The sequence below is a fragment of the Phyllobates terribilis genome, unplaced genomic scaffold, assembly GCF_046119375.1.
Source record: "Phyllobates terribilis strain yellow unplaced genomic scaffold, ASM4611937v1 Scaffold_4__5_contigs__length_816908805, whole genome shotgun sequence".
Taxonomy (NCBI): domain Eukaryota; kingdom Metazoa; phylum Chordata; class Amphibia; order Anura; family Dendrobatidae; genus Phyllobates; species Phyllobates terribilis.
In genome coordinates, this window is record NW_027362764.1 from 5,559,621 (window position 1) to 5,585,948 (window position 26,328).

At 52.8% G+C, this 26,328-nt stretch overlaps 1 protein-coding gene across 4 annotated transcripts in view; it reads left to right on the forward strand.

The window, feature by feature from the left end:
* The window catches only part of NBEAL2 (neurobeachin like 2), a 127,653-nt gene that overhangs the window by 60,869 nt on the left and 40,456 nt on the right, over nucleotides 1-26,328 (forward strand). For 3 of the 4 annotated variants that reach the window (XM_073677094.1, XM_073677092.1, XM_073677093.1), the window contains exons 2-26: nucleotides 257-345; nucleotides 1,335-1,487; nucleotides 2,448-2,529; nucleotides 2,606-2,736; nucleotides 2,834-2,916; nucleotides 3,032-3,117; nucleotides 4,906-5,206; nucleotides 5,494-5,600; nucleotides 6,797-6,880; nucleotides 11,076-11,159; nucleotides 11,938-12,036; nucleotides 13,013-13,584; nucleotides 14,198-14,330; nucleotides 14,422-14,541; nucleotides 14,810-15,131; nucleotides 15,352-15,434; nucleotides 19,084-19,176; nucleotides 19,343-19,514; nucleotides 19,846-19,979; nucleotides 20,059-20,218; nucleotides 21,627-21,729; nucleotides 22,952-23,105; nucleotides 23,530-23,688; nucleotides 24,144-24,303; nucleotides 24,391-24,479. In XM_073677094.1, coding sequence (XP_073533195.1) covers nucleotides 257-345; nucleotides 1,335-1,487; nucleotides 2,448-2,529; nucleotides 2,606-2,736; nucleotides 2,834-2,916; nucleotides 3,032-3,117; nucleotides 4,906-5,206; nucleotides 5,494-5,600; nucleotides 6,797-6,880; nucleotides 11,076-11,159; nucleotides 11,938-12,036; nucleotides 13,013-13,584; nucleotides 14,198-14,330; nucleotides 14,422-14,541; nucleotides 14,810-15,131; nucleotides 15,352-15,434; nucleotides 19,084-19,176; nucleotides 19,343-19,514; nucleotides 19,846-19,979; nucleotides 20,059-20,218; nucleotides 21,627-21,729; nucleotides 22,952-23,105; nucleotides 23,530-23,688; nucleotides 24,144-24,303; nucleotides 24,391-24,479 — 3,753 coding nt within the window. The remainder of the gene's footprint in view (nucleotides 1-256; nucleotides 346-1,334; nucleotides 1,488-2,447; nucleotides 2,530-2,605; nucleotides 2,737-2,833; nucleotides 2,917-3,031; nucleotides 3,118-4,905; nucleotides 5,207-5,493; nucleotides 5,601-6,796; nucleotides 6,881-11,075; nucleotides 11,160-11,937; nucleotides 12,037-13,012; nucleotides 13,585-14,197; nucleotides 14,331-14,421; nucleotides 14,542-14,809; nucleotides 15,132-15,351; nucleotides 15,435-19,083; nucleotides 19,177-19,342; nucleotides 19,515-19,845; nucleotides 19,980-20,058; nucleotides 20,219-21,626; nucleotides 21,730-22,951; nucleotides 23,106-23,529; nucleotides 23,689-24,143; nucleotides 24,304-24,390; nucleotides 24,480-26,328) is intronic. The other variant, XM_073677095.1, reaches the window with a different exon arrangement.

Below are 26,328 nucleotides of genomic sequence, written 5' to 3' on the forward strand. Positions count from 1 at the left end.
GTCTCTCCTTATGGGATCGGCTGCTTTGGAATCCTCTTCGGAGCGTCACAGTCTCCCTGCCACCATCGGCCTTAGTGGTTTTGGTTATTTTATTATTTATTGATCACTCGTATCGTATCATATTGTGCAAACCGGTGATCAACAATGACGACATGTTGGTGGTCTCCCAGCTTCTCAGGAGAGCACTCAGGGATTGGGGTCCTGATTTATGGGGGGCTCCTCTTACTTAAATCTGATGCCTCCTCCCTTCTTGCAGAAAGACCTGAATTACCTGCAGCAATGGCTGGAAGCTTTTGTCACCAACTTTGAGAAGATCATCACTGTGAACACGCTGGAGCCAAGAAGGTAGGAAAGTCGGACGACCACCACATGTGTTATCCTCCAGTCACCTCCAGAGCTGCACTCACTATTCTGCTGTTAGATCGTGTATTATGCTCCAGTCACCTCCAGTTCTGCACTCACTATTCTGCTGTTACATCATGTCTTATCCTCCAGTCACATTCAGCGCTGCAGTTACTATTCTGCTGTTACATGGCGTCTTATCCTCCAGAGCTGCAGTCACTATTCTGGTGTTACATCGTGTCTTATCCTTCTGTCAATTCCAGAGCTGCAGTCACTGTTCTGCTTTTACATAGTGTCTTATCCTCCAGTCACCTCCAGAGCTGCACTCACTATTCTGCTGTTACATCGTGTCTTATCCTCCAGTCACATTCAGCGCTGCAGTTACTATTCTGCTGTTACATCGCGTCTTATCCTCCAGAGATGCAGTCACTATTCTGGTGTTACATCGTGTCTTATCCTCCTGTCACTTCCAGAGCTGTGGTCACTATTCTGCTGTTACATCTTTTCTTATCCTCCAGAGCTGCACTCACTATTCTGCTGTTACATCGTGTCTTATCCTCCAGTCACCTCCAGAGCTGCAGTCACTATTCTGCTGTTACATCACATCTTATCCTGCAGTCACCTCCAGAGCTGCACTCACTATTCTGCTGTTACATCATGTCTTATCCTCCAGTCACATTCAGCGCTGCAGTTACTATTCTGCTGTTACATCACGTCTTATCCTCCAGAGCTGCAGTCACTGTTCTGCTGTTACATAGTGTCTTATCCTCCAGTCACCTCCAGAGCTGAACTCACTATTCTGCTGTTACATCGTGTCTTATCCTCCAGAGCTGCACTCACTATTCTGCTTTTACATCGTGTCTTATCCTCCAGTCACCTCCAGAGCTGCAGTCACTATTCTGCTGTTACATCACATCTTATCCTGCAGTCACCTCCAGAGCTGCAGTCACTATTCTTCGGTTGCGTCATTAAGCTGGTGTTTTTCCTTCCAGGCCGGAGGACTCTTCCTCGGAGATCCCGGTGTTACCCAGAGATGTTCTTAAGGTCCTGAGCCAGCAGCTTGGTGTGTGTGCGGAGGATATTGGCTCCGACATCAGCCTGAACCAGGCGCTTCTCCTCCTGAAGTTCTTCATCATCATCAGCAGGTAGGGGGGCGATCATATAGGAAGTGTCCTTCTCGCGGGTCCCTGGGCGGTCTCTGTCCTCTTCTGTCCATTCTCAGCTGAGTGTCTGCCATCATGGCCGCCGGCACCGCTCTGCCAGGATTGTCGCTCATCTCTTTGGGCCGTACGCAGCGCGAGCGGATCCCAGTTATAAATATCTCGCCCGCCTGTGTAATGATAGAGGAGACGTCGGCGGGGGCGACTGCGCTTTTCTGCGAACCCCCCTCCTTCTGCTCTCTGTGAGAGCTCAGGACCCTTCAGTTACCATGGTAACCAATTCCATCATGGCTGCAGGATTTTAGGATGGAAGAGGGGTGAAATTCAGGACAATTGTATCCTCCATACTGGCCTACAGCGCCTGATAATATGGGGCAGGGGGCTTCTATAAATGAAGAGTCCCCATGGACGGCCGCAAAGCAACCCCCCCCACCCCGACGAAGAAATGTAAAAGCAATTTGTCCAAATCCCGCAGTCTTGCATCGTATCCCATGATGCATCATTCCCGGTCACTTTTTTATACGTTTTCCTATTTTGGGTGGAGCTTAGTTGTCACATGACTGCGTTCAGATGGGACCGAAAAATCCAAAAATTGTCTGATCGGTACATTCGCCTTTGAGTGTTTTCCGTGTAGCCCCTTCCGATGACGTGCCGAGGAATCCACTGCGGAAAATTCATCAGATTTTGTAGCAGGTTTTCCTTGCAGATTCCGGGTGAAGAAATATCTGCAGCGCATCCAACCTGTGTGAACGTGGCCCAGCCGCTGGCATGGAAAATGGCGTCCAGGATTGAACGGTCACTAGCAGCGCGGGGCTCGTACAGACGCAGAGGGGAGAATCTGTTTTTGGGTGGGGTGGCTTTAAATCACAGTGTCCCCTCCGGCTATTATCTGGCTGGTATGTGTAGTAGCCGCCATGCTTTTCACTGACGTCCGTCTTCTTGCAGGAATTTGGAGAATGTGGAGAAGGAACGGACGCCGGTTTTCGTTTGCGAGGTCATTCATCTATTAACCGCATCTACGATCAAGGTAAAGATGTCGCTTTTATAGGTTTTGTTGTTTTTTATTCTGAGTATTTAGAATGGTTTGTTTTCCTCCCCTGCAGCTAAAGAGTCCGGCGTGTGAAGAGGAGCAGCGAGCGCAGCGCTCGCTGACTGAGAACGTTGCCGTCTACGCCCTGCACCTGTGCGAATGCCTGTTTGATCCGTACCAGACGTGGAGGAGACAGCAGGGCGGGTGGGTGCGGAGCGGGGTCCTGCGGAGCGCAGCTCTGGACTGGAGATATTCGCCGCTGACGACGATTTTTATACTTTGCTCTATTTTTTTTTCATAGGGAAATTGTGAGTGCAAAAGAAAAGAGCAAATATAAGTTCTCCCCCGCCGCGCTGCTTCCTGAGTTCTGCAGCTTCTTTCATGGTAAGGGGCAAAATATACGGGGGAAGGGGAGGGTCAACATGGTGTCAGAACCTTCCAAGTTTGGGGTGGCTGATAACTTAGAGTAGTAGCTTATAAAGTTTAATACTTCTTGTAGATGCCTTTCACAATGGAGATCATCTTCCTGTCTCAGTCAAATTACGTCTGGTCCATCTGTTCGGAGCCATCATCACCGGCTCTAAGGTGAGAGTCCGCCATGTTTTCTGCTGGATATGAAGACTCGCACTCGTGGGACAACTTGTAGGGCCGCTGCGGTCCTGCCTGTTTCCCTACATCATCTTGTACTGGGGCAGCTATCGATCACAAAAAATGTAGGCCTCTAAGGCTAGAAGCAAAAAATTCACCTTGTTGCCATAGAAACTGCCCAGAATTTTCACTTTCATTTCCTTATCTATAGTGTCCATAGCAACCAATCAGGGTTTAGCGTTCAGATTCTCGACCTCAGTGTCCATACCAACCAATCAGGGTTTAGCGTTCAGATTCTGGACCTCAGTGTCTAAAGCAACCAATCAGGGTTTAGCGCTCAGTTTCTGGACCTCAGTTTCATAGCAACCAATCAGGGTTTAGCGCTCAGTTTCTGGACCTCAGTTCCATAGCAACCAATCAGGGTTTAGCGCTCAGTTTCTGGACCTCAGTGTCTATAGCAACCAATCAGGGTTTAGCGCTCAGTTTCTGGACCTCGGTGTCCATAGCAATCAATCAGGGTTTAGCGCTCAGTTTCTGGACCTCAGTGTCTATAGCAATCAATCAGGGTTTAGCGCTCAGTTTCTGGACCTCAGTGTCTATAGCAATCAATCAGGGTTTAGCGCTCAGTTTCTGGACCTCAGTGTCCATAGCAATCAATCAGGGTTTAGCACTCAGTTTCTCGACCTCGGTGTCCATAGCAACCAATCAGGGTTTAGCGCTCAGTTTCTCGACCTCGGTGTCCATAGCAACCAATCAGGGTTTAGCGCTCAGTTTCTGGACCTCCTTTCCATAGCAATCAATCAGGGTTTAGCGCTCAGTTTCTGGACCTCAGTGTCTATAGCAACCAATCAGGGTTTAGCGCTCAGTTTCTGGACCTCAGTGTCCATAGCAACAATCAGGGTTTAGTGCTCAGTTTCCCGACCTCCGTGTCCATAGCAACCTGAACGTCATTTTCTAACTTGCATTAGAAATATGGAAGCCTAGCACTGATTGGTTGCTATGGATATTTTGGCGGTCAGAAAAACGACTAAAATTTGGTTGCTGGGGTTGAAAAAAATGAAAATCTCCAATCTTGTTTACATGGACACTGCGGGTGACAAAATAAGAAGAACTGTGGTAACTATGGACATAGATGTAGAGAAAATGTGCACTAAACTCTGGTTGCTATGGACAATGGTTGAGAAGATGACAGCTGGAGACTGGTTGCAATTGGCAACATGAGTTTGAATATTAAAGCTATGCTGGTTCCTAAGGGCAACACCTAAGTTTTTCCCTAGTCCCCATTAAAGGGGCTGTTTTCTTAAGTCCCTTTAGATAGAGGGTCCCCCCGTCATGGCCGCACTTTTACTAAATTCTGATCAACCAAAATTTGTGTACCTGTGTCCTTTCATTAATACTTCATACCCTGAGGACAGATGCGATTACAGGGGTTCCCCTAGCCCACCATAGTAACAGGGGGTTTCCACGGGGGACACTCCCTTTAACGAGCCCCAGTTGATGTCTGGTTGACTGATAAATGTAGAAATCCCCTTTAGTTACAGTTTGTGATGATTCTACCAGTGAAATCCCCTCCGGTGCTGGAAATAAACCGTCTCGTGGTCCCTTGGGGGCTGATGAAACCCCTCATTACTAGAGAGCGTTCTAGAGAATACAGAAATGTCTCCCGCGTCTTATCCTTGCGCTTCCTCAGAATCGACCGCTGTGTAAACGCTGTATAATCGCGGGCCGTGTCCAATAAAGTGTTTTTTTCGTGTCCCGTGGAATGATTGGTGGGCCTCGTTACAGTGGAACGCGCTGCTCCTCATCACCCCGGCCTCCGTGGACGTCCTGATGCTGGTCCTGCAGAGCTGGTGCGCGGCGCAGGAGGACCGGGACCCGCGGCTGCTGCAGCTGGCACTGGACAGCCTCATCGCCATCATCCACATCCTGCACGGCAGCAGCCCCGGCCGCAGGAGGGTGGAGATCAGACACATCCTTGACTGCTATTTCAAGGTCCTCAACTGCGACCGCCCCCTGTGTTCTCCGGAGAACGCGCCGGGGCCCCACTGGGAAGAAGGACTGCTGGCCCTGCGCATCAACATGCTGCGTAAGTAGGCGCCAAGGCGTACAGGGGGTGCCGCAGCCAAATAGCATCCATGTCCTCCTGGATTCTTAGCCGGCAGCCAATATGGCCGCCATTCTGCACCCAGGCTCACATAACTGATGCCATCCAGACCTCGGGAGAGCCGCGGGGCCACTGTACTAGAACTTCTACTGTATTCCTGCTGCTGATTTGGCATTTGCAATCTTAGAAAGACTGAATTGCAGCTAATATGGGCGTTGCTGCAGAAGTTGCTTCATCAGACGCTCGCTGACTTCTCTCCTTGATTCTAGGCGCCATTCCTCAGATGCTGGACTGCAGCGACCGCCCCGTCCTACAAGCGATATTCCTCAGCAATAATTGCTTTGAGCACATCATACGTCTGATCCAGAACAGCAAGGTAAGGCCTGCGTGGGGCCAAAAGCCTGTGTAGCCTCCTGAAGTTCAGAATCCTTGTGAAGAGACCCCCAAATCTCCTGAAGCATTAGGGGTCTGTTATGTTAGAGCGCCCTCTAGTGGAAAATGATGACGGTATTGGAAATTGGCTCCGGCTGTCAGCAGATATATCAACGAGATAAAAACTGCAATGGAATCCAAGGAGCAAAATTTAGTGAAGCACCCTCCATGTGCCAGGACTGACATAACCCCCAGACCCCTGCGTGTGCTTACAGCCTAACCCCTGCACCTCTGTCTCCTCGTTCTCCATGTGGTGTCCTCTCCTCTGACACCTTCGTCCATTGAGCTCCATGCTGTGTCTCCTGACACCGTCCATTGTCCTCCATCTGATGTCCCCTCCTCTTACACTGTCGTCCATTGTGCTCCATATTGTGTCTCCTGACACCGTCCATTGTCCTCCATCTGATGTCCCCTCCTCTTACACTATCGTCCATTGTGCTCCATATTGTGTCTCCTGACACCGTCCATTGTCCTTCATGTTGTGTCCCTTCCTCTGACACCTTCGTCCATTGTGCTCCATGTTGTGTCTCCTATGACACCGTCCATTGTCCTCCATCTGATGTCCCCTCCTCTTACACTGTCGTCCATTGAGCTCCATGCTGTGTCTCCTGACACCGTCCATTGTCCTCCATCTGATGTCCCCTCCTCTTACACTGTCGTCCATTGTGCTCCATATTGTGTCTCCTGACACCGTCCATTGTCCTCCATCTGATGTCCCCTCCTCTTACACTGTCGTCCATTGTGCTCCATATTGTGTCTCCTGACACCGTCCTTTGTCCTTCATGTTGTGTCCCTTCCTCTGACACCTTCGTCCATTGTGCTCCATGTTGTGTCTCCTATGACACCGTCCATTGTCCTTCATGTTGTGTCCCCTCCTCTGACACCTTCGTCCATTATGCTCCATGTTGTGTCTCCTCTGACACCGTCCATTGTCCTTCATGTGATGACCCCTCCTTTTAAACTGTCCATTATACCCCATGGTGTGTCCTCTCCTCTTACACCATCGTCCATTATGCCCCATGTTGTGTCCTGTCCTCTGACACTGTCCGTCATGCCCCATGTTGTGTCCATCATCCTCTGACACCGTCCATCTGACCCTCGTGTTATTAACAGCTCTTTGTGCCTGTGACCTCTCTACAGCTTTATTTGAGCAGCGGTCTCCGGCCAGAGGAGAGTGGGGGTGATCTGACCACTCGGCTGCTGACCGAGCCCGATATCATGAAGGTATTACCTGGTCATGAGTGCAGTGAATTGTGTTGTGTCCCATTGCTTTCTGCTAATACATCCTCATGGCTGGTATGGTGTCAGCAGGGGGCGCTGTCCTATAGGGAGATCACTCATGTATTGTTGATCATAGATGAAGGGTCAGCGCCACCTAATACACAGTCACAGGGTCACAGTCATACAATGTATCACCCTGCTGCCATGTCTTCCTTCCCTCATTAGATAGCGGGACCTGTTCCTCTTGATCTTTTTTGTCTGGCTCAAGGTGGTGGTTTAAGGGCAGAATAGTGTCAGGTATCCCCTCCTGCGCCCGGAGACCTCCTCTGCCTCCTTCGCCCCGGGGGCTTCCTTTGCCTCCCACGCCCCAGTGGCCTCCTTTGCCTCCCACGCCCCGGTGGCCTCCTCTGCCTCCCATGCCCCGGTGGCCTCCCATGCCCCGGTGGCCTCCTCTGCCTCCCACGCCCCGGTGGCCTCCTCTGCCTCCCACGCCCCGGTGGCCTCCTCTGCCCCTTCGCCCCCCGGTGGCCTCCTCTGCCCCTTCGCCCCCCGGTGGCCTCCTCTGCCCCTTCGCCCCCCGGTGGCCTCCTCTGCCCCATGCGCCCCTGGTGGCCTCCTGCTCCCCGGGGGCCTCCTCTGCCCGTCGCTCCCCGGGGGCCTCCTCTGCCCGTCGCTCTCCGGGGGCCTCCTCTGACCCCCCGCTCTCCGGGGGCCTCCTCTGACCCCCCCGCTCCCCGGGGGCCTCCTCTGACCCCCCGCTCTCCGGGGGCCTCCTCTGACCCCCCCGCTCCCCGGGGGCCTCCTCTGACCCCCCCGCTCCCCGGGGGCCTCCTCTGACCCCCCCGCTCCCCGGGGGCCTCCTCTGACCCCCCCGCTCCCCGGGGGCCTCCTCTGCCCGTCGCTCCCCGGTGGCCTCCTCTGCCCGTCGCTCCCCGGGGGCCTCCTCTGCCCGTCGCTCCCCGGGGGCCTCCTCTGCCCGTCGCTCCCCGGGGGCCTCCTCTGCCCGTCGCTCCCCGGGGGCCTCCTCTGCCCGTCGCTCCCCGGGGGCCTCCTCTGCCCGTCGCTCCCCGGGGGCCTCCTCTGCCCGTCGCTCCCCGGGGGCCTCCTCTGCCCGTCGCTCCCCGGGGGCCTCCTCTGCTCCGGGGTCCTCCTCTGCTTCCTGCTCCCCGGTGGCCTCCTCTGCTTCCTGCTCCCCGGGGGCCTCCTCTGCCCGTCGCTCCCCGGGGGCCTCCTCTGCTCCGGGGTCCTCCTCTGCTTCCTGCTCCCCGGTGGCCTCCTCTGCTTCCTGCTCCCCTGTGGCCTCCTCTGACCCCTCGCTCTCCGGTGGCCTCCTCTGACCCCTCGCTCTCCGGGGGCCTCCTCTGACCCCCCCCTCTCCGGGGGCCTCCTCTGACCCCCCGCTCTCCGGGGGCCTCCTCTGACCCCCCGCTCTCCGGGGGCCTCCTCTGACCCCCCGCTCTCCGGGGGCCTCCTCTGACCCCCCGCTCTCCGGGGGCCTCCTCTGACCCCCCGCTCTCCGGGGGCCTCCTCTGACCCCCCGCTCTCTGGGGGCCTCTTCTGCCCGTCGCTCTCTGGGGGCTTCCTCTGACCCTCCCGCTCTCCGGGGGCCTCCTCTGACCCTCTCGCTCTCCGGGGGCCTCCTCTGCCCCTCCCGCTCTCCGGGGGCCTCCTCTGCCCCTCCCGCTCTCCGGGGGCCTCCTCTGCCCCTCTCGCTCTCCGGGGGCCTCCTCTGCCCCTCTCGCTCTCCGGGGGCCTCCTCTGCCCCTCCCGCTCTCCGGGGGCCTCCTCTGCCCCTCCCGCTCTCCGGGGGCCTCCTCTGCCTCCTGCTCTCCGGGGGCCTCCTCTGCCTCCTGCTCCCCGGGGGCCTCCTCTGCCTCCCGCTCTCCGGGGGCCTCCTCTGCCTCCCGCTCTCCGGGGGCCTCCTCTGCCGGCCGCTCTCCGGGGGCCTCCTCTGCCGGCCGCTCTCCGGGGGCCTCCTCTGCCGGCCGCTCCCCGGGGGCCTCCTCTGCCTCCCGCCCCCCGGGGGCCTCCTCTGCCTCCCGCTCCCCGGGGGCCTCCTCTGCCTCCCGCTCCCCGGGGGCCTCCTCTGCCTCCCGCTTCCCGGGGGCCTCCTCTGCCTCCCGCTCCCCGGGGGCCTCCTCTGCCTCCCGCTCCCCGGGGGCCTCCTCTGCCTCCCGCTCCCCGGGGGCCTCCTCTGCCTCCCGCTCCCCGGGGGCCTCCTCTGCCTCCCGCTCCCCGGGGGCCTCCTCTGCCTCCCGCTCCCCGGGGGCCTCCTCTGCCTCCCGCTCCCCGGGGGCCTCCTCTGCCTCCCGCTCCCCGGGGGCCTCCTCTGCCTCCCGCTCCCCGGGGGCCTCCTCTGCCTCCCGCTCCTCGGGGGCCTCCTCTGCCTCCCGCTCCCCGGGGGCCTCCTCTGCCGGCCGCTCCTCGGGGGCCTCCTCTGCCTCCTGCTCTCCGGGGGCCTCCTCTGCCTCCTGCTCCCCGGGGGCCTCCTCTGCCTCCCGCTCCCCGGGGGCCTCCTCTACTTTGTGAGTCTCGGGCTCCTTCTGCCTCCTCTCTTGGGAGCTCCCCTTTCTGCCTGGGGCCCCTGTCCTCTTCCTGAAGCTCCAGCCCCATCATTATGCACAGTTCCCGGCATCGCTGTCCTCTATACAGCAATCTCTAGAATTAGCGGTGACCCCTAACACCATGTAGATGGGAAATAATTGGGGGTGCCCTGTCCATCAACGCGCTCTTATATCCCCTCCGCTGACACCATGCTTTGCTTCCTGTGCTTTATCCTTTGTGATTTTCGTCTCGGGGGGGGGGGGGGGCCGTCAGAAATCAGCATGGGCCGTTTATCTCCTAACCTAAGATGTAGGAGAAGTTAGCTACTTCCTCCCTCATTTACCATCCAGCCCCCGCCACTGATTTTGTCCTTCATGGTAAAGGGCTGCCAGGAGGAGCTGAGAGAGGGCAGGGGAGGAACATGTTGGTGACCAAATGACACAAGCAACAATCCATTAAAAGTCAATATGGCCGACAGTGAAAGGCGAGGGAGAAACGGCTGAGAAGAGACCGGTGACACCGGAAAGGTGCACTGAACCTGAACATCACTCCTCAGGTATATAGTAACCTGATGATGAGAGTGATTGTCCCTGGGGAGTCACATATGTCTGCAGTCTATCCTTCAGCAGGAAAGTATCTGCCCCCCCCGGGACTTAATTATGTTTGGCAGCAGATGTGCCCCTCAACCGTGCCTGTCCCCAGACCCTGGATCCCTGTAATGGAGGCGTCCTTGAGAGGCGGCTGTCAGCAGGGCTGAGCTAGCGCCGGTGCTGGGGTATAATAATAATCTTTTTATTTATATAGCGCCAACATATTCCACGGTGCTTTACAATTCAGACAATTTCCAGCCATTATGGGCACTGTCCCCATCGGGGCTCACAATCTAGATTCCCTATCAGTCTTTGGAGTGTGGGAGGAAACCAGAGAACCCGGAGGAAACCCACACAAACACGGGGAGAACATACAAACTCCTTGCAGATGTCGTCCTTGGTGGGATTTGAACCCAGGACCCCAGCGCTACAAGGCTGCAGTGCTAACCACTGAGCCACCATACAGTGCTAACCACTGAGCCACCATGTACTAACCACTGAGCCACCGTACAGTACTAACCACTGAGCCACCATGCTGCCCAATTTGGCAGGCTATGCCGTATTTTTATTGGCGTCCGCCCTGTAGCTCAGCAGTGCCAGCAGAGGGCAGTCACATCCCACAGTTGATCCTTAGAGGATTTATGAGGGTTTGGAGACCCCCTCTGTTGCTGTCTGAGCAGGACCCAGTCAGGATGTGTTATCAGCCTCTGAATGTGAACAGAAATGTCCTATTCAAGAACAGCAAGCAGCGATACTGCAATGATCATTATTACTGGTGGTCTGCGTTGTGCAGTCTTCCTCTCATGGAGATTGACTCTCAGACGCCAAATATTCGGAAATATTTTGCATTTGAAAATTAAAAGTTTCCTGTGTCTGAGCGCCCCCTGGTGATCGGTGGTTGCCTCCCTGATCTGATGATGATGATGGTGGTGGTCCTGTCCTCTCCTGCCTTTTCCATGGAATCATCTTGGTGTTGCGACCTCTATTGTGATTGGCTGACACTGATTGGAGCCATTGATCGTTGTGTCCCGATCAGACGACGACTCATCTCTTTTACTTTCTAGGTGATTGACAGCGATTCAGACGCCATCACTGTTAACGCCATCGGGGTACTGACCTCGATCATGAGGAATTCTCCCTCTGCCAAGGTAAGTGATAACTGTCCTGCTATAGAGGGACCACACTACTGTCCTGCTTGGGGGGAACCCCACTGCTGCCCTGCACTGGGGGAGCAACACTATTGTCCTTCACTGGATGGGGACCCCATTACTGTGCTGCACTGAGGGGGGAGACCCCATTACTGTGCTGCACTGAGGGGGGAGACCCCATTGCTGTGCTGCACTGAGGGGGGAGACCCCATTGCTGTGCTGCACTGAGGGGGGAGACCCCATTGCTGTGCTGCACTGAGGGGGGAGACCCCATTGCTGTGCTGCACTGAGGGGGGAGACCCCATTGCTGTGCTGCACTGAGGGGGAGACCCCATTACCGTGCTGCACTGAGGGGGGAGACCCCATTACCGTGCTGCTCTGGGCGAACCCTATTGGTGTAGTACACTGGGGGGTCCCCATTACTGTCCTTCACTGGGTGGGTCCCCATTACTGTCCCTCACTGGGGAAACCCTACTGCTGTAGTACACTGGGTGGGACCCCATTGCTGTCCTGCACCTGGGAGGGGACCCCATTACTGTCCTGCACTGGGGGGAAACCTGCTACTGTACTCATCTGGGAGGTAGACCCCACTACTGTCCTGCGCTGGGGGGGGGGCGATTATTGTCCTGCACTGGGGGGACCCTACTTCTAACCTATTTACAGGGTTCCACTACTGTCCTGCACTGAGGACCCCGAATCTTCGGAGTTCTGTGCGGGGATCCGGGTGCTTGGTGTGACTGTGTCTGTTGCTGTACTCTGATATTTTGTGCTTTCCTAGGAAGTCTTCAAGGAGCGGATCGGGTATCCACATCTATACGAGGTCCTGAAGAGCCGCAGCCAGCCCACCAAGCGTTTGCTCCAGCAATTACTGAGCATGGTGAGGACTGATAATGGGGTCCTGGTGGCTTCTAGGGGGTCAGTAAGTTGAGAGTCCCCAAGTAAAGTTGTTACCAAGATCCTTTGTCATGTTTGAGGTCATTGATGGGGTGAGGTATAAGGTAATCCACACCTGTATAGGATCGGAAGGTGCACAGATCAACAATGAGGAATCCTGAGCCCTAATCTAAGCCCCCTCTCAACTTTACCAAGGTACCAAGGTGCCCATACATGTTACATGACGCCACAGCTATATAATGTGTGAATGGGGTCCTGAATCCACTGCCAGAGGTGTTTAGATACAAGGCAGAGGAGAAGGGACGGAGGAGGGACGGGGGGGACTGGAGAAGGGACGGGGGTGGGGTCTGGAGAAGGGATGGGGGTGGGGTCTGGAGAAGGGACAGGGGGGTGGGGTCTGGAGAAGGGACAGGGGGGTGGGGTCTGGAGAAGGGACAGGGGGGTGGGGTCTGGAGAAGGGACAGGGGGGAGGGGTCTGGAGAAGGGATGGGGGTGGGGTCTGGAGAAGGGACAGGGGGGAGGGGTCTGGAGAAGGGATGGGGGGGTTCTGGAGAAGGAGTGGGGGTCTGGAGAAGGGACGGACGGGGGGGGGTTCTGGAGAAGGGGTGGGGGTCTGGAGAAGGGACGGGGGAAGGTCTGGAGAAGGACAGAAGAGTCTGGGGGGGGTACCGATGGCATTGGAGGGGAACAGAGGAAAAGCGTTCTCTGGACGGGGATTAGAGGGACAGAGGGCTTTGGAGGGGACAGATCAGTCTGGCAGCAGCTTATTCCTCCCTTCCATTGTATGCCCAGCTGGAGTCAATGTGCTCTGTGTACTGGACCCTCAGGACGGATAGTGTGTTCACCCCTCATCTGTCTGTGGTGTGCCCGTCGCTGTAGGCCCAGGATCCGTATACCCAGTTAACTGAGATGAGCAGACAACAGAACATTAATCCCTATGTGAACTCTGCCCCCTACAGGCTGTGGAAGGACCATACAACTCCGATCCCAGAAACTGCATCCAGAACGAGCAGCCACTGCTGATCTTGGTCCAGTGGATCCCGGATCTTTCTCCGAGACATCTACAGATCTTGGTCTCGGAGTGGTTAAACCAGATCTGTGATGCCACGCTGCGTAACCGCATGACCTGTGTGCAGGCGGGAATGGTGGCCCACATCCTGACCACGCTGAGCAGCGCGCACGAGCTGGACGCAAAGTGCGCAGACAACCTCATTCACCTCCTGCAGGCTTTAGGGCGACTTTCCATCAGACCCAACGAGCTCCGGGACCTGATCCGACTCCTCCGGGTGAACGGCAGCACCACACATCCGTATGCAACGCAGGTGATCCGGGCTTTGTCGGCCATGGCCAGGAAGGACGAGCCAGAGAGGGCATTGCAGTATTTTGACCTGACCCCCAGTATGTCCGGTATTATGGTGCCCACCATGCAGAAGTGGCCCGGGGCCGGCTTTGCCTTCCACGCCTGGATCTGTCTGAACGACGACACCAGCGAAGATTCTCAGACCGGAAGAAGACGCAAGCAGCTATACAGGTGAGGACCCCCAATGATAGAGCCGTAGGGGCCATACCGGGAGGTATACTTGTCTGGGAGCCCATCCAAGGTTCAGCTGTAGGTGTGAACAGTTCCCACAAAGACCCCCCCGGGAACATATCATGTCTTTGGGTGGGCTGGATTAAGTCTTCAGGCCAGTGTGGGATGAAATGCCTGTAATAAAACATCCAGTAATCCAACAATCTGCTAATTTGTGATTTCTGTGGCCAACATATTCCGATCATCTGATGATCCGGCACCCGTCAATCCAAAGTAGAAGATGTTTCCCATCATGAAGCGTTCTCCAACTTTCTCTTCTGTTTAATTTCCTCTCCATTTTTGGGATCTCTGCCTGATCTCATCCAGGAATCCAGCGCTGATCCAGTGATGGATCTGTAACAATGTATCGTGAGATGGGAGAGAGAGATACAATGTAGCCAGATTCACTGATGGCAAGCAAAGATCTCCAAAATTCTTAGGAAGTGAGAGAGAAAGCCTTTTAGAAAGTTGTGGAACGTTTCGGTATTTACATGGGACTGCAGGCGCCCTGAGGACATGACCGTGCAGCGCCCCTGGATCAGACTCGATCGACGTTACGTTGTTTGCGTGTCAGTTTCTTTGCAGCGGGCGGGACGGGCTTCGAGGCGTTCTTCACCATGGACGGCATGCTGGTGGTGGCCGTCTGTACGAAGAAGGAATATATGACCCTCGCGGTTTCCGAGCTGCAGTTCAATGACTCCATGTGGGTAAGTGGCCCGCGGGGGCGTGAGGGCTCTGACTGGTCAGCAGGGGGCAGTGCCGGGTCCAGGTTCACCCTCTCTATCCTCTATCTGACAGCATTGTGTGGACATCGTGCACCTGGCCGGGCGCCGTCCGTTCGGGCAGAACATGGTTCATATCTACGCAGACGGCCAGCTGAGGAAAATGGCGCCGCTCCGGTTTCCATCACTCAATGAGGTGAACTGAGGCGCAAATGTGTAAATCCATGAGGAACTACAGCATCCAGCATGCCCTGACCTCTGCAGTCTGTAAAGGCGCGCTGGGAGTCGTAGTTTTGTAACCGTAACACATGCATATGTTCAGGGAGGGACTTTTAGCTTTGCTCATCCTGAGCCTTCTGGTTCATGGAGAGATTTATATAGCACAGATTGGGGCGGGAGCGTATTTTGTACCTTCTGCATGGACTATCACTCCATCGTCCACAGCTTGTGTCTCCTCTTTGCAGTCTTTCACCTCTTGCTGTATCGGGTCCGCTGGCCACCGCACGACCACCACAGTGTCCTCCTCTCCATCTCATACCCCGGACCTCACCTTCGCCTCACACTCCCTGCTCAGCCGCTCCCAGTCTTTTCCAGCCACCTCGGTGGGACACGGATGGGGTCTCGGCGGCACCCAGAGCTCGCGAGAGGGTCTTGTGTCCACCATTGTGGCGGGAACCCAGGACACAGAGTGGGGGACCCCCACTTCATTAGAAGGTCATCTCGGCACCGTGTCCATCTTTCATGACTCCATTCAGGCGGCTCATGTAAAGGCCTTGTACCTGGCGGGTAGGTCCTATGGTGGGGAAGGGGCAGGAGTCAACAAGGGGTCTGACCTCTTATAACGCTCCAGCACTGATATAACCTCCATATTGTAATGTTACTGTGCCGGTAATACCAGTGGATCAGCTCTGACTCTGGGGGTCTTGTTTATTTAAGCCTTTTTTCGGGGGTTAAGAATTCTATAATATTTCGGCTTTTTTTTTTATCCCCTTTGTATTTGTTTCAGGACCAAACTTTGTGTCGCCCTTCACTCCGGAGAGCGAGTTTTCTGATCTCAGCACCAAGCTGCTGCTGTTCTACACTCCACAGGTAGGTGGCGCCACAGAGGTGGTTGTCTCATCCCGGTTTACGCTGATACCTTTTATATCTAATTTTCCTATATACTACAATGTGACCACAAGTCCCCAAGGTCCAAAGCAAAGGCCTGGAGTTAGTAGTTCAAAAAGTAATCAAGACGTCTTATGTGCCCCAAAATTGTATCAATAAAATCTACAGCTCCCTGTGCAAAAAACAAGACCCCCACAAAGCCGCATCTGTGGAAAAATGAAAAGGTTATGGAAGAAAGAGGAAATGGTGAAAAAATAAAGGAGTTAATATCTCACACTAATCTCCCCCTAGAGCACCAGGAATATTATAGATGACCTCTAGACCACCAGGAGTATAATATAGTATCTCTGGACCACCAGGGGTATAAGATATCTCTAGACCACCAGGAGTATAATTTAGTATCTCTGGACCACCAGGGGTATAAGATATCTCTAGACCACCAGGGGTATAATATATTATCTCTGGACCACCAGGAGTATTATATATTATCTCTAGACCACCAGGGGTATTATATATTATCTCTAGACCACCAGGGGTATTATATATTATCTCTAGACCACCAGGGGTATTATATATGATCTCTGGACCACCAGGGGTATTATATATTATCTATAGACCACCAGGGGTATTATATATTATCTCTAGACCACCAGGGGTATTATATATTATCTCTAGACCACCAGGGGTATTATATATTATCTCTAGACCACCAGGGGTATTATATATTATCTCTAGACCACCAGGGGTATTATATATTATCTCTAAACCACCAGGGGTATAATATATTATCTCTGGACCACCAGGGGTATTATATATTATCTATAGACCACCAGGGGTATTATATATTATCTCTAGACCACCAGGGGTATTATATATTATCTCTAGACCACCAGGGGTATTATATATTATCTCTAGACCACCAGGGGTATTATATATTATCTCTAGACCACCAGGGGTATTATATATTATCTCTAGACCACCAGGGGTATTATATATTATCTCTAGACCACCAGGGGTATTATATATTATCTCTAGACCACCAGGGGTATTATATATTATCTCTAAACCACCAGGGGTATTATATATTATCTCTGGACCACCAGGGGTATTATATATTATCTATAGACCACCAGGGGTATTATATATTATCTCTAGACCACCAGAGGTATTATATATTATCTCTGGACCACCAGGGGTATTATATATTATCTCTAGACCACCAGAGGTATTATATATTATCTCTGGACCACCAGGGGTATTATATATTATCTCTAAACCACCAGGGGTATAATATATTATCTCTGGACCACCAGGGGTATTATATATTATCTATAGACCACCAGGGGTATTATATATTATCTCTAGACCACCAGAGGTATTATATATTATCTCTGGACCACCAGGGGTATTATATATTATCTATAGACCACCAGAGGTATTATATATTATCTCTGGACCACCAGGGGTATTATATATTATCTATAGACCACCAGGGGTATTATATATTATCTCTAGACCACCAGGGGTATTATATATTATCTCTAGACCACCAGGGGTATTATATATTATCTATAGACCACCAGAGGTATTATATATTATCTCTAGACCACCAGGGGTATTATATATTATCTCTGGACCACCAGGGGTATTATATATTATCTATAGACCACCAGGGGTATTATATATTATCTCTGGACCACCAGGGGTATTATATATTATCTCTAGACCACCAGGGGTATTATATATTATCTCTAGACCACCAGGGGTATTATATATTATCTCTGGACCACCAGGGGTATTATATATTATCTCTGGACCACCAGGGGTATTATATATTATCTCTAGACCACCAGGGGTATTATATATTATCTCTAGACCACCAGGGGTATTATATATTATCTATAGACCACCAGAGGTATTATATATTATCTCTAGACCACCAGGGGTATTATATATTATCTCTGGACCACCAGGGGTATTATATATTATCTATAGACCACCAGGGGTATTATATATTATCTCTGGACCACCAGGGGTATTATATATTATCTCTAGACCACCAGGGGTATTATATATTATCTCTAGACCACCAGGGGTATTATATATTATCTCTGGACCATCAGGGGTATTATATATTTTCTCTGGACCACCAGGGGTATTATATATTATCTATAGACCACCAGGGGTATTATATATTATCTCTGGACCACCAGGGGTATTATATATTATCTCTGGACCACCAGGGGTATTATATATTATCTCTGGACCACCAGGGGTATTATATATTATCTCTGGACCACCAGGGGTATTATATATTATCTCTAGACCACCAGGGGTATTATATATTATCTCTGGATCACCAGGGGTATTATATATTATCTCTAGACCACCAGGAGTATTAGAAATTGTCTCTGGACCACCAGGGGTATAAGATATTACAACTGGACCACCAGGAATATTAGATATTGTCTCTGGACCACCAGGGGTATAATATATTATCTGTGGACCACTAGGGATGTTAAATATTTTGTCTGGACCACCAGGGGTATTACATATTATCTCTGGACCACTAGGGGCATTAAATATTATTTCTGAACCACCAGGGATAGAATATATTATCTCTGGACCACAGTGACAGTATAGTTGATCTCTAGACCACCAGGAACCTTCTTCATGATCTCCAGACCACCAGCTATATTAATATTAACTTTAACCTGCCATTGATAAATAGAAATGTGATTCATCTATAAAATATTCTACACGACCTATGAAGATTTAACGGCTCTCTATCCCACCAGGAATATTCATACTTGTAAATTGGTACAAACCCTCAGTTACATGAAAATTAATCTATAGAACAAAAGAAGTAGAATATTGTCCCCAAAACTGCCGTAGAAGAACCGAAATATTCTAGACTGCCCGTGACCTTATAATTAATATCCCAGGTGGCCTAGGAATTGCTGTAATTGACCTCTAGACCTTCAGGGGTATTATATTTGATCTCTAGACCCCTAGGGATATTAATATTAACTATAAACAGAAATGTGATTAATCTATAAAATATTCTAGAAGATTTGCTGGATCTCCAGGCCACCAGGAATATTATAGTAATTCATTTTAACCCCTAGGAAGTATAATATTATCCCCTATCCCCTATGCTGCCATAAAACAACAGAAATATTAGTTGATCTGTAAAATATTCTAGACTGCCCGTGACGTTATAATTAATCTCTTGACCACCAGGGATATTAGAATTAATACTTGAACTATTCTATAACATCACAAGTATAATTTATCTGTAAATTACCGTAGACCACACAGGATAGTAACATTAACCCTTAAACAACCTTGGAACAACCGACATATTAAAATTGACCTCAGACCCACCCAGACCTTTTTTTTAATATCCCAGCTGGCCTAGGGGCTGCTGTAATTGATAGATGTCCAGGGATTGCACAATGAGATTGATATGATTCAGTTGGTTATTTGAGAAATTTCTATCTCTTGACTATGATGAGTTTGGTTTTTTTTTGTTTTTTTTTTTAATTTTCTCTAAAAAATTTTACATTTAGATTTTTTTTTTCTTCCAGTTTCCATGCAATTTTTTTGTGTTTTTTTTTTTTTTTTTCAGGCTTCCAAAAATAACATTTGCTTGGACCTGTCCCCGAGTCGAGCGTTTGACGGGAGGTTGACAGGGCACAGAGTGGTCACATGGCATGTAAAGGCAAGTACTGTTTCTTTAAGAGCCCAGGCTGGACTCTGCCATTGGTCTGTGACTGAGATCACATGACATCTATTGTCGGGGCGTCCTGGCACCCCCGGATTATACAGGGCTCGTCCAGGGAGCAGTGTGTGATATTCTAATCTGACCTTCGCCCTCTTTCCCGCAGGACGTGGTGAACTGTGTCGGGGGGATGGGCGTCCTGCTGCCTCTGCTGCACCAAGTAGCGTCACAGACCAAAGAAGCCCCCAATGTGCAGGAGACCCACGATCTGGTGGGCCCAGAGCTCACCTCCTCCAGGAATGCCCAATCCATGCAGCTTCCCCTGGGAAAATCCTCCGGTGCGTCAATATTGGATTCTAAAGTATAGGTGCATTCCTTTAATCTGGCATCCTCTAATCCAGAAACTCCATTAGTCCGGAGTCTGGAATCTTACTCCGACCAGGAATGAAAGAAACCATAAGAAGAACGAGGAGATACGGAACATAGATACTCTCTATATATCATGTCCAGTAATCCAGAACATCTGATAATCCAGGTTCTAGAAATGCCAGATTAGCGGAGGTTTTATCTGTACTGTAGATACACTGGTGTGCAGCTCCTGGATAGTTTTACTCAATCCTGGGGTCTTGTGCCCCCTATGTGACTCCGCCCTCCATCTTTTACTTGCAGAGAGCAGACTGGAGCGGAACGGCGTGGCGGCCTTCCTCCTCATGATGAAGAACTTCATCCAGGGTCACCCGACCAATCAGGAGAGCTTGCTGCAGTGCCACGGCCCCGCCGTCATGGGCGTCCTCCTGCAGAAGGTGAGAGCCGCTGCCTTACGTAAGGTGACAGGAAGCACTAGAGAGGAGCGGTGATAACGAGCGTCGCTCTGTCTGCCAGGTGCCGCCGCTCACCCTGGACATGAACGTGCTCATGGCCTCCCAGATGCTGATGGACCAGACAGCGGCTGACGGCCACGGCCTCCTGCTCCACCATCTGCACCAGCACCTGCTCTTCGACTTCCGCATCTGGTGCAATAGCGATTTTGCTGTGCGGCTCGGTGAGTGCCGCCTCCTCCGCGTCGCCTCCTCCTCTGCGCCGCCTCCTCCTCCTCTGCGCCGCCTCCTCCTCCTCTGCGCCGCCTCCTCCTCCTCTGCGCCGCCTCCTCCTCCTCTGCGCCGCCTCCTCCTCCTCTGCGCCGCCTCCTCCTCCGCGCCACCTAATACGCGCCGCCTCCTCCTCCTCAACGCCGCCTCCTCCTCCTCAACGCCGCCTGCTCCTCCTCCTCAACGCCGCCTGCTCCTCCTCCTCAACGCCGCCTGCTCCTCCTCCTCAACGCCGCCTGCTCCTCCTCCTCAACGCCGCCTGCTCCTCCTCCTCAACGCCGCCTGCTCCTCCTCCTCAACGCCGCCTGCTCCTCCTCCTCAACGCCGCCTGCTCCTCCTCCTCAACGCCGCCTCCTCCTCCTCCTCAACGCCGCCTCCTCCTCAACGCCGCCTCCTCCTCCTCCTCAACGCCGCCTCCTCCTCCTCAACGCCGCCTCCTCCTCCTCAACGCCGCCTCCTCCTCCTCAACGCCGCCTCCTCCTCCTCAACGCCCCCTCCTCCTCCTCAACGCCGCCTCCTCCTCCTCCTCAACGCCGCCTCCTCCTCCTCAACGCCGCCTCCTCAACGCCACCTCCTCCTCCTCAATGCCTCCTCTGCGCCTCCTCCTACTCCTCCTCCTCCGCGCCTCCTCCTCCTCCGCTCCTCCTCCGCTCCTCCTCCGCGCCTCCTCCTCCTCCGCTCTTCTTCAGTGCTTCCTCTGTGTTTTCTTCTGTGCCTCCTCTGTGCCTCATCTAGTTGTTGTCATGTTATGGCCTTTTTTTGTTAATGACGTTGTCCACAACTTTTTATTCTCCCCCCAATGTATTCATCCGGGGCCCATAAGTGTTTTTCTATTTACCTCCTGCTGTCCTTTTCTGCCCGTGAGCGGCGCTATCACTGGCCGCTCAGAGGCATCACGTGACCCCCCCGCCGATGTCACATCAAGTGAGGCGTGATATCAGTGCTGCGCTCCCCGCGGTGGCTGCTGGGTTGTGGGCGGGGTTACCCCGTGCGTCACACCCAGCATCCACCACCCGCTTTCCCAATGAATGAGAAGAGGCAGAGCGCGCGGTGGATGCTGGGTGTGACGCACGGGGTAACCTCGCCCACAACCTAGCAGCCACCGCGGGGACCCCAGCACTGAGTCACCCCCGGCTGCAGCCGGAACTTAACGTGACCTCAGCGGATGTCAGAGCCGGCTGCAGCCGGGGGTCACGTGACACCTGTGAGCGGCCAGCGATGGCGCCCCTCACAGGCAAGGAGGACAGCAGGAGGTAATTACAGAGACCCTTATAGGCACAGAGTGAATACATTGGGGGGGAGAATAAAACGTTCTGGACAACTCCTTTAAGAGACACTAATTGATTCATGGTCTTTGCTCAGGTCACATCCAGTATCTCTCCTCCATCATGAAGGACCAAAAGCAGAGAGTGCGGAGGAAATATGGGGTGCAGTACATTCTGGACTCTGTCAGGAGGCATTATGGGTAAGGAACCATCTCTGCTACACATTACAGTATATGATTAGATATTATGTTGCTATTATACACTGATACAGGGAGCTCCCCCTAGTGGTGGCTGCAGACAGCATCTTATCATGTATCTCTATACAGGGAGCTCCCCCTAGTGGTGGCTGCAGACAGCATCTTATCATGTATCTCTGTATACATGGAGCTCCCCCTAGTGGAGGCAGCAGACAGGATCTTATCATGTACCTCTGTATACAGGGAGCTCCCCCTAGTGGTGGCTGCAGACAGAATCTTATCATGTACCTCTGTATACAGGGAGCTCCCCCTAGTGGTGGCTGCAGACAGGATCTTATCATGTATCTCTGTATGCAGAGAGCTCCCCATAGTGGTGGCTGCAGACAGAATCTTATCTTATATCTCTGTATACAGGGAGCTCCCCCTAGTGGTGGCTGCAGACAGAATCGTATCATGTATCTCTGTATACAGGGAGCTCCCCCTAGTGGTGGCTGCAGACAGAATCTTATCATGTATCTCTGTATACAGGGAGCTCCCCCTAGTGGTGGCTGCAGACAGAATCTTATCATGTATCTCTGTATGCAGAGAGCTCCTCCTAGTGGTGGCTGCAGACAGGATCTTATCATGTATCTCTGTATACAGGGAGCTCCCCCTAGTGGTGGCTGCAGACAGAATCTTATCATGTATCTCTGTATACAGGGAGCTCCCCCTAGTGGTGGCTGCAGACAGAATCTTATCATGTATCTCTGTATACAGGGAGCTCCCCCTAGTGGTGGCTGCAGACAGAATCTTATCATGTATCTCTGTATACAGGGAGCTCCCCCTAGTGGTGGCTGCAGATTGGATCTTATCATGTATCTCTGTATACAGGGAGCTCCCCCTAGTGGTGGCTGCAGACAGAATCTTATCATGTATCTGTGTATGCAGGAAGCTCCCCCTAGTGGTGGCTGCAGACAGAATCTTATCATGTATCTCTGTATACAGGGAGCTCCCCCTAGTGGTGGCTGCAGATTGGATCTTATCATGTATCTCTGTATACAGGGAGCTCCCCCTAGTGGTGGCTGCAGACAGAATCTTATCATGTATCTGTGTATGCAGGAAGCTCCCCCTAGTGGTGACTACGGGCAGAATCTTATCATGTATCTCTGTATTCAGGGAGCTCCCCCTAGTGGTGGCTGCAGACAGAACCTTTACATAAATAATATATTTCATATCTAAACTACAGGACCCAAAAGGAGGAGCAGATCACTGCTGACAATGTGAAGACTGTCCAGATGTCGCTCTTCTCTCTTATTAAGGATTTTCTTTCCAAGAACCTGAGTTTTGAAGACTTGCACACTCTGCTGAATTACACATCGTCTGTGAATGACGAGGAGCAGGTACACTATAGGGACGGAATGAGTTAGTTTAGCAGAAATAATGAAATGACAGATCACAGATCTGCAGTGACTGCACCAGCAGAATAGTGAGTGCAGCTCTGGGGTATAATACAGGATGTAACTCAGGATCAGTACAGGATCAGTAATGTAATGTATGTACACAGTGACTGCACCAGCAGAATAGAGAGTGCAGCTCTGGAGTATAATACAGGATGTAACTCAGGATCAGTAATGTAATGTATGTACACAGTCACTGCACCAGCAGAATAGTGAGTGCAGCTCTGGAGTATAATACAGGATGTAACTCAGGATCAGTAATGTAATGTATGTACACAGTGACTGCACCAGCAGAATAGTGAGTGCAGCTCTGGAGTATAATACAGGATAAGTAATGTCAGGTCTTCCTGTGCTTCTTGTATTTCAGGTGTGTGGGATCCTGGACGTTTTTCTCAGCCTCTTGAAGGGAAACATTAATAACGAGCTGCTTTACACTTTCCTCCTGGAACAAGGAAACATTGACATCTTCTATTTCCTTCTTGCCCAGAAGAAATTCTCCGATCAGTTGAGGGAGAAAGTCTTTAAGGTCGGTGATTTCCTGCTTTTTCTGGCCGTGCAGGTTGTTGGCGCCCTCTGCGGGCTGTAGGCTCCCTCTGCGGGCTGTAGGCGCTCTCTGCGGGCTGTCGGCGCTCTCTGCGGGCTGTCGGCGCTCTCTGCGGGCTGTCGGCGCTCTCTGCGGGCTGTCGGCGCTCTCTGCGGGCTGTCGGCGCTCTCTGCGGGCTGTCGGCGCTCTCTGCGGGCTGTCGGCGCCCTCTGCATGCTGTCGGCGCCCTCTGCGGGCTGTCGGCGCCCTCTGCGAGCTGTCGGCGCCCTCTGCGAGCTGTCGGCGCCCTCTGCGGGCTGTCGGCGCCCTCTGCAGGCTGTGAATGTGTTGGCTTCTCCCCGGCCGGAGATGGCTGATACCAGGCGGCAGTAGCTTGCCCAGGATGTGAGGAGAGGACAGCCTGCAGGTGTAACATCTGTCATCGCTGCTTCTTCCAGATCCTGTACAAGTTGGTGAAGTACGAGAAGGTGAACGAGCGTCTGAAGCATCGGCTGAAGCTGAAGGACGTCGGGTACCAGGGTCTGATCTCCTTCCTCAGCGAGGTCCCGGTGTCCATGCTGCTGATCCGCTGCCTCTCCGAGCAGGTCCTGGGCTCCGGTAAGACTGTGGCCCCTGTGCAGCCTCGCGGAGCCGTGCTGGGGCCGCGCTGCCAGCTGTTCTAGCATCTCCTGTGTTTGGCTGTAGATGTGACCCCTAATTACAAGGATCTTCTGGCCGTGGTTTACCTGTCGCACAGGGCCGAGCTGCCGGTGAAGCTGGACGTTTGTCGTAAGGTGAGAGGCTTAATGATCGTCACGTCCTCCGTGCTGCCGTGCAATCTGTGAGATGTCGTACAGGTCACCACGAAGACCCTACATCTCCCCGAGCACACGGTCATGACTCGGGGTGTTTCTGCACTACATCTCCCAGGATGCACTACATCTCCCAGCATGCACTACATCTCCCAGAGCACACGGTCATGACTCGGGGTGTTTCTGCACTACATCTCCCAGCATGCACTACATCTCCCAGAGCACACGGTCATGACTCGGGGTGTTTCTGCACTACATCTCCCAGGATGCACTACATCTCCCAGGATGCACTGCAGAGGGGCACACGGTCATGACTCGGGGTATATCTGCACTACATCTCCCAGGATGCACTGCAGAGGAGCACACGGTCATGACTCGGGGTGTATCCACACTACATCTCCCAGGATGCACTGCAGAAAGGCACACGGTCATGATTCGGGGTATATCCGCACTACATCTCCCAGGATGCACTGCAGAGGGGCACACCGTCATGACTCGGGGTATATCTGCACTACATCTCCCAGGATGCACTACATCTCCCAGGATGCACTGCAGAGGGGCACACGTTCATGACCCGGGATATTTATGTACTATATTATTATTATTATTATTATTATTATTATTATTATTATTATTTATTTTAGCGCCATTTATTCCATGGCGCTTTACATACAAAAACAATTACAATAATCTTGAACAAAACGTGACGGCGACTGGTCCAGGAGGAGCGAGGACCCTGCCCGCGAGGGCTCACAGTCTACAGGGGATGGGTGAGGATACAGTAGGTGAGGATAGAGCTGGTCGTGCAGCAGTATGGTGGAGCGAGGACCCTGCCCGCGAGGGCTCACAGTCTACAGGGGATGGGTGAGGATACAGTAGGTGAGGGTAGAGCTGGTCGTGCAGTGGTATGGTGGAGCGAGGACCCTGCCCGCGAGGGCTCACAGTCTACAGGGGATGGGTGAGGATACAGCAGGTGAGGGTAGAGCTGGTCGTGCAGCAGTATGGTGGAGCGAGGACCTTGCCCGCGAGGGATCACAGTCTACAGGGGATGGGTGAGGATACAGTAGGTGAGGGTACAGTTGGTCGTGCAGCGGTATGGTGGAGCGAGGACCCTGCCCGCGAGGGCTCACAATCTACAGGGGATGGGTGAAGATACAGTAGGTGAGGGTAGAGCTGGTCGTGCAGCGGTATGGTGGAGCGGTGGTTACTGCAGGTTGTAGGCTTGTCGGAAGAGGTGGGTCTTCAGCTTCCTTTTCAAGGTTTCCACGGTAGGAAACAGTCTGATACGTTGGGGTAGAGAGTTCCAGAATAGGGGGGATGCATGGGAGAAATCTTGTATGCGATTGTGGGAAGAGGAGATAAGAGGGGAGTAGAGAAGGAGATCTTGTGAGGATCGGAGGCTGCGTGCAGGTATGTACCGGGAGACTAGGTCACAGATGTATGGAGGAGACAGGTTGTGGATGGCTTTGTATGCCAGGGTTAGGGTTTTGAACTGGAGTCTCTGGGCAATGGGGAGCCAGTGAAGGGATTGACGGAGGGGAGAGGCCGGGGAACAGCGGGGGGATAGGTGGATTAGTCGGGCAGCAGAGTTTAGGATGGATTGGAGGGGTGCGAGAGTGTTAGAGGGGAGGCCACAGAGCACGAGGTTGCAGTAGTCGAGGCGGGAGATAATGAGGGCGTGCACTGGTGTTTTTGCAGATTCGTGGTTGAGGAATGTGCGGATCCGGGAGATATTTTTGAGTTTGAGTCGGCAGGAAGTGGAAAGGGCTTGGATATGAGGTGTGAAGGAGAGATCAGAGTCCAGGGTTACCCCAAGGCAGTGAGCTTGAGG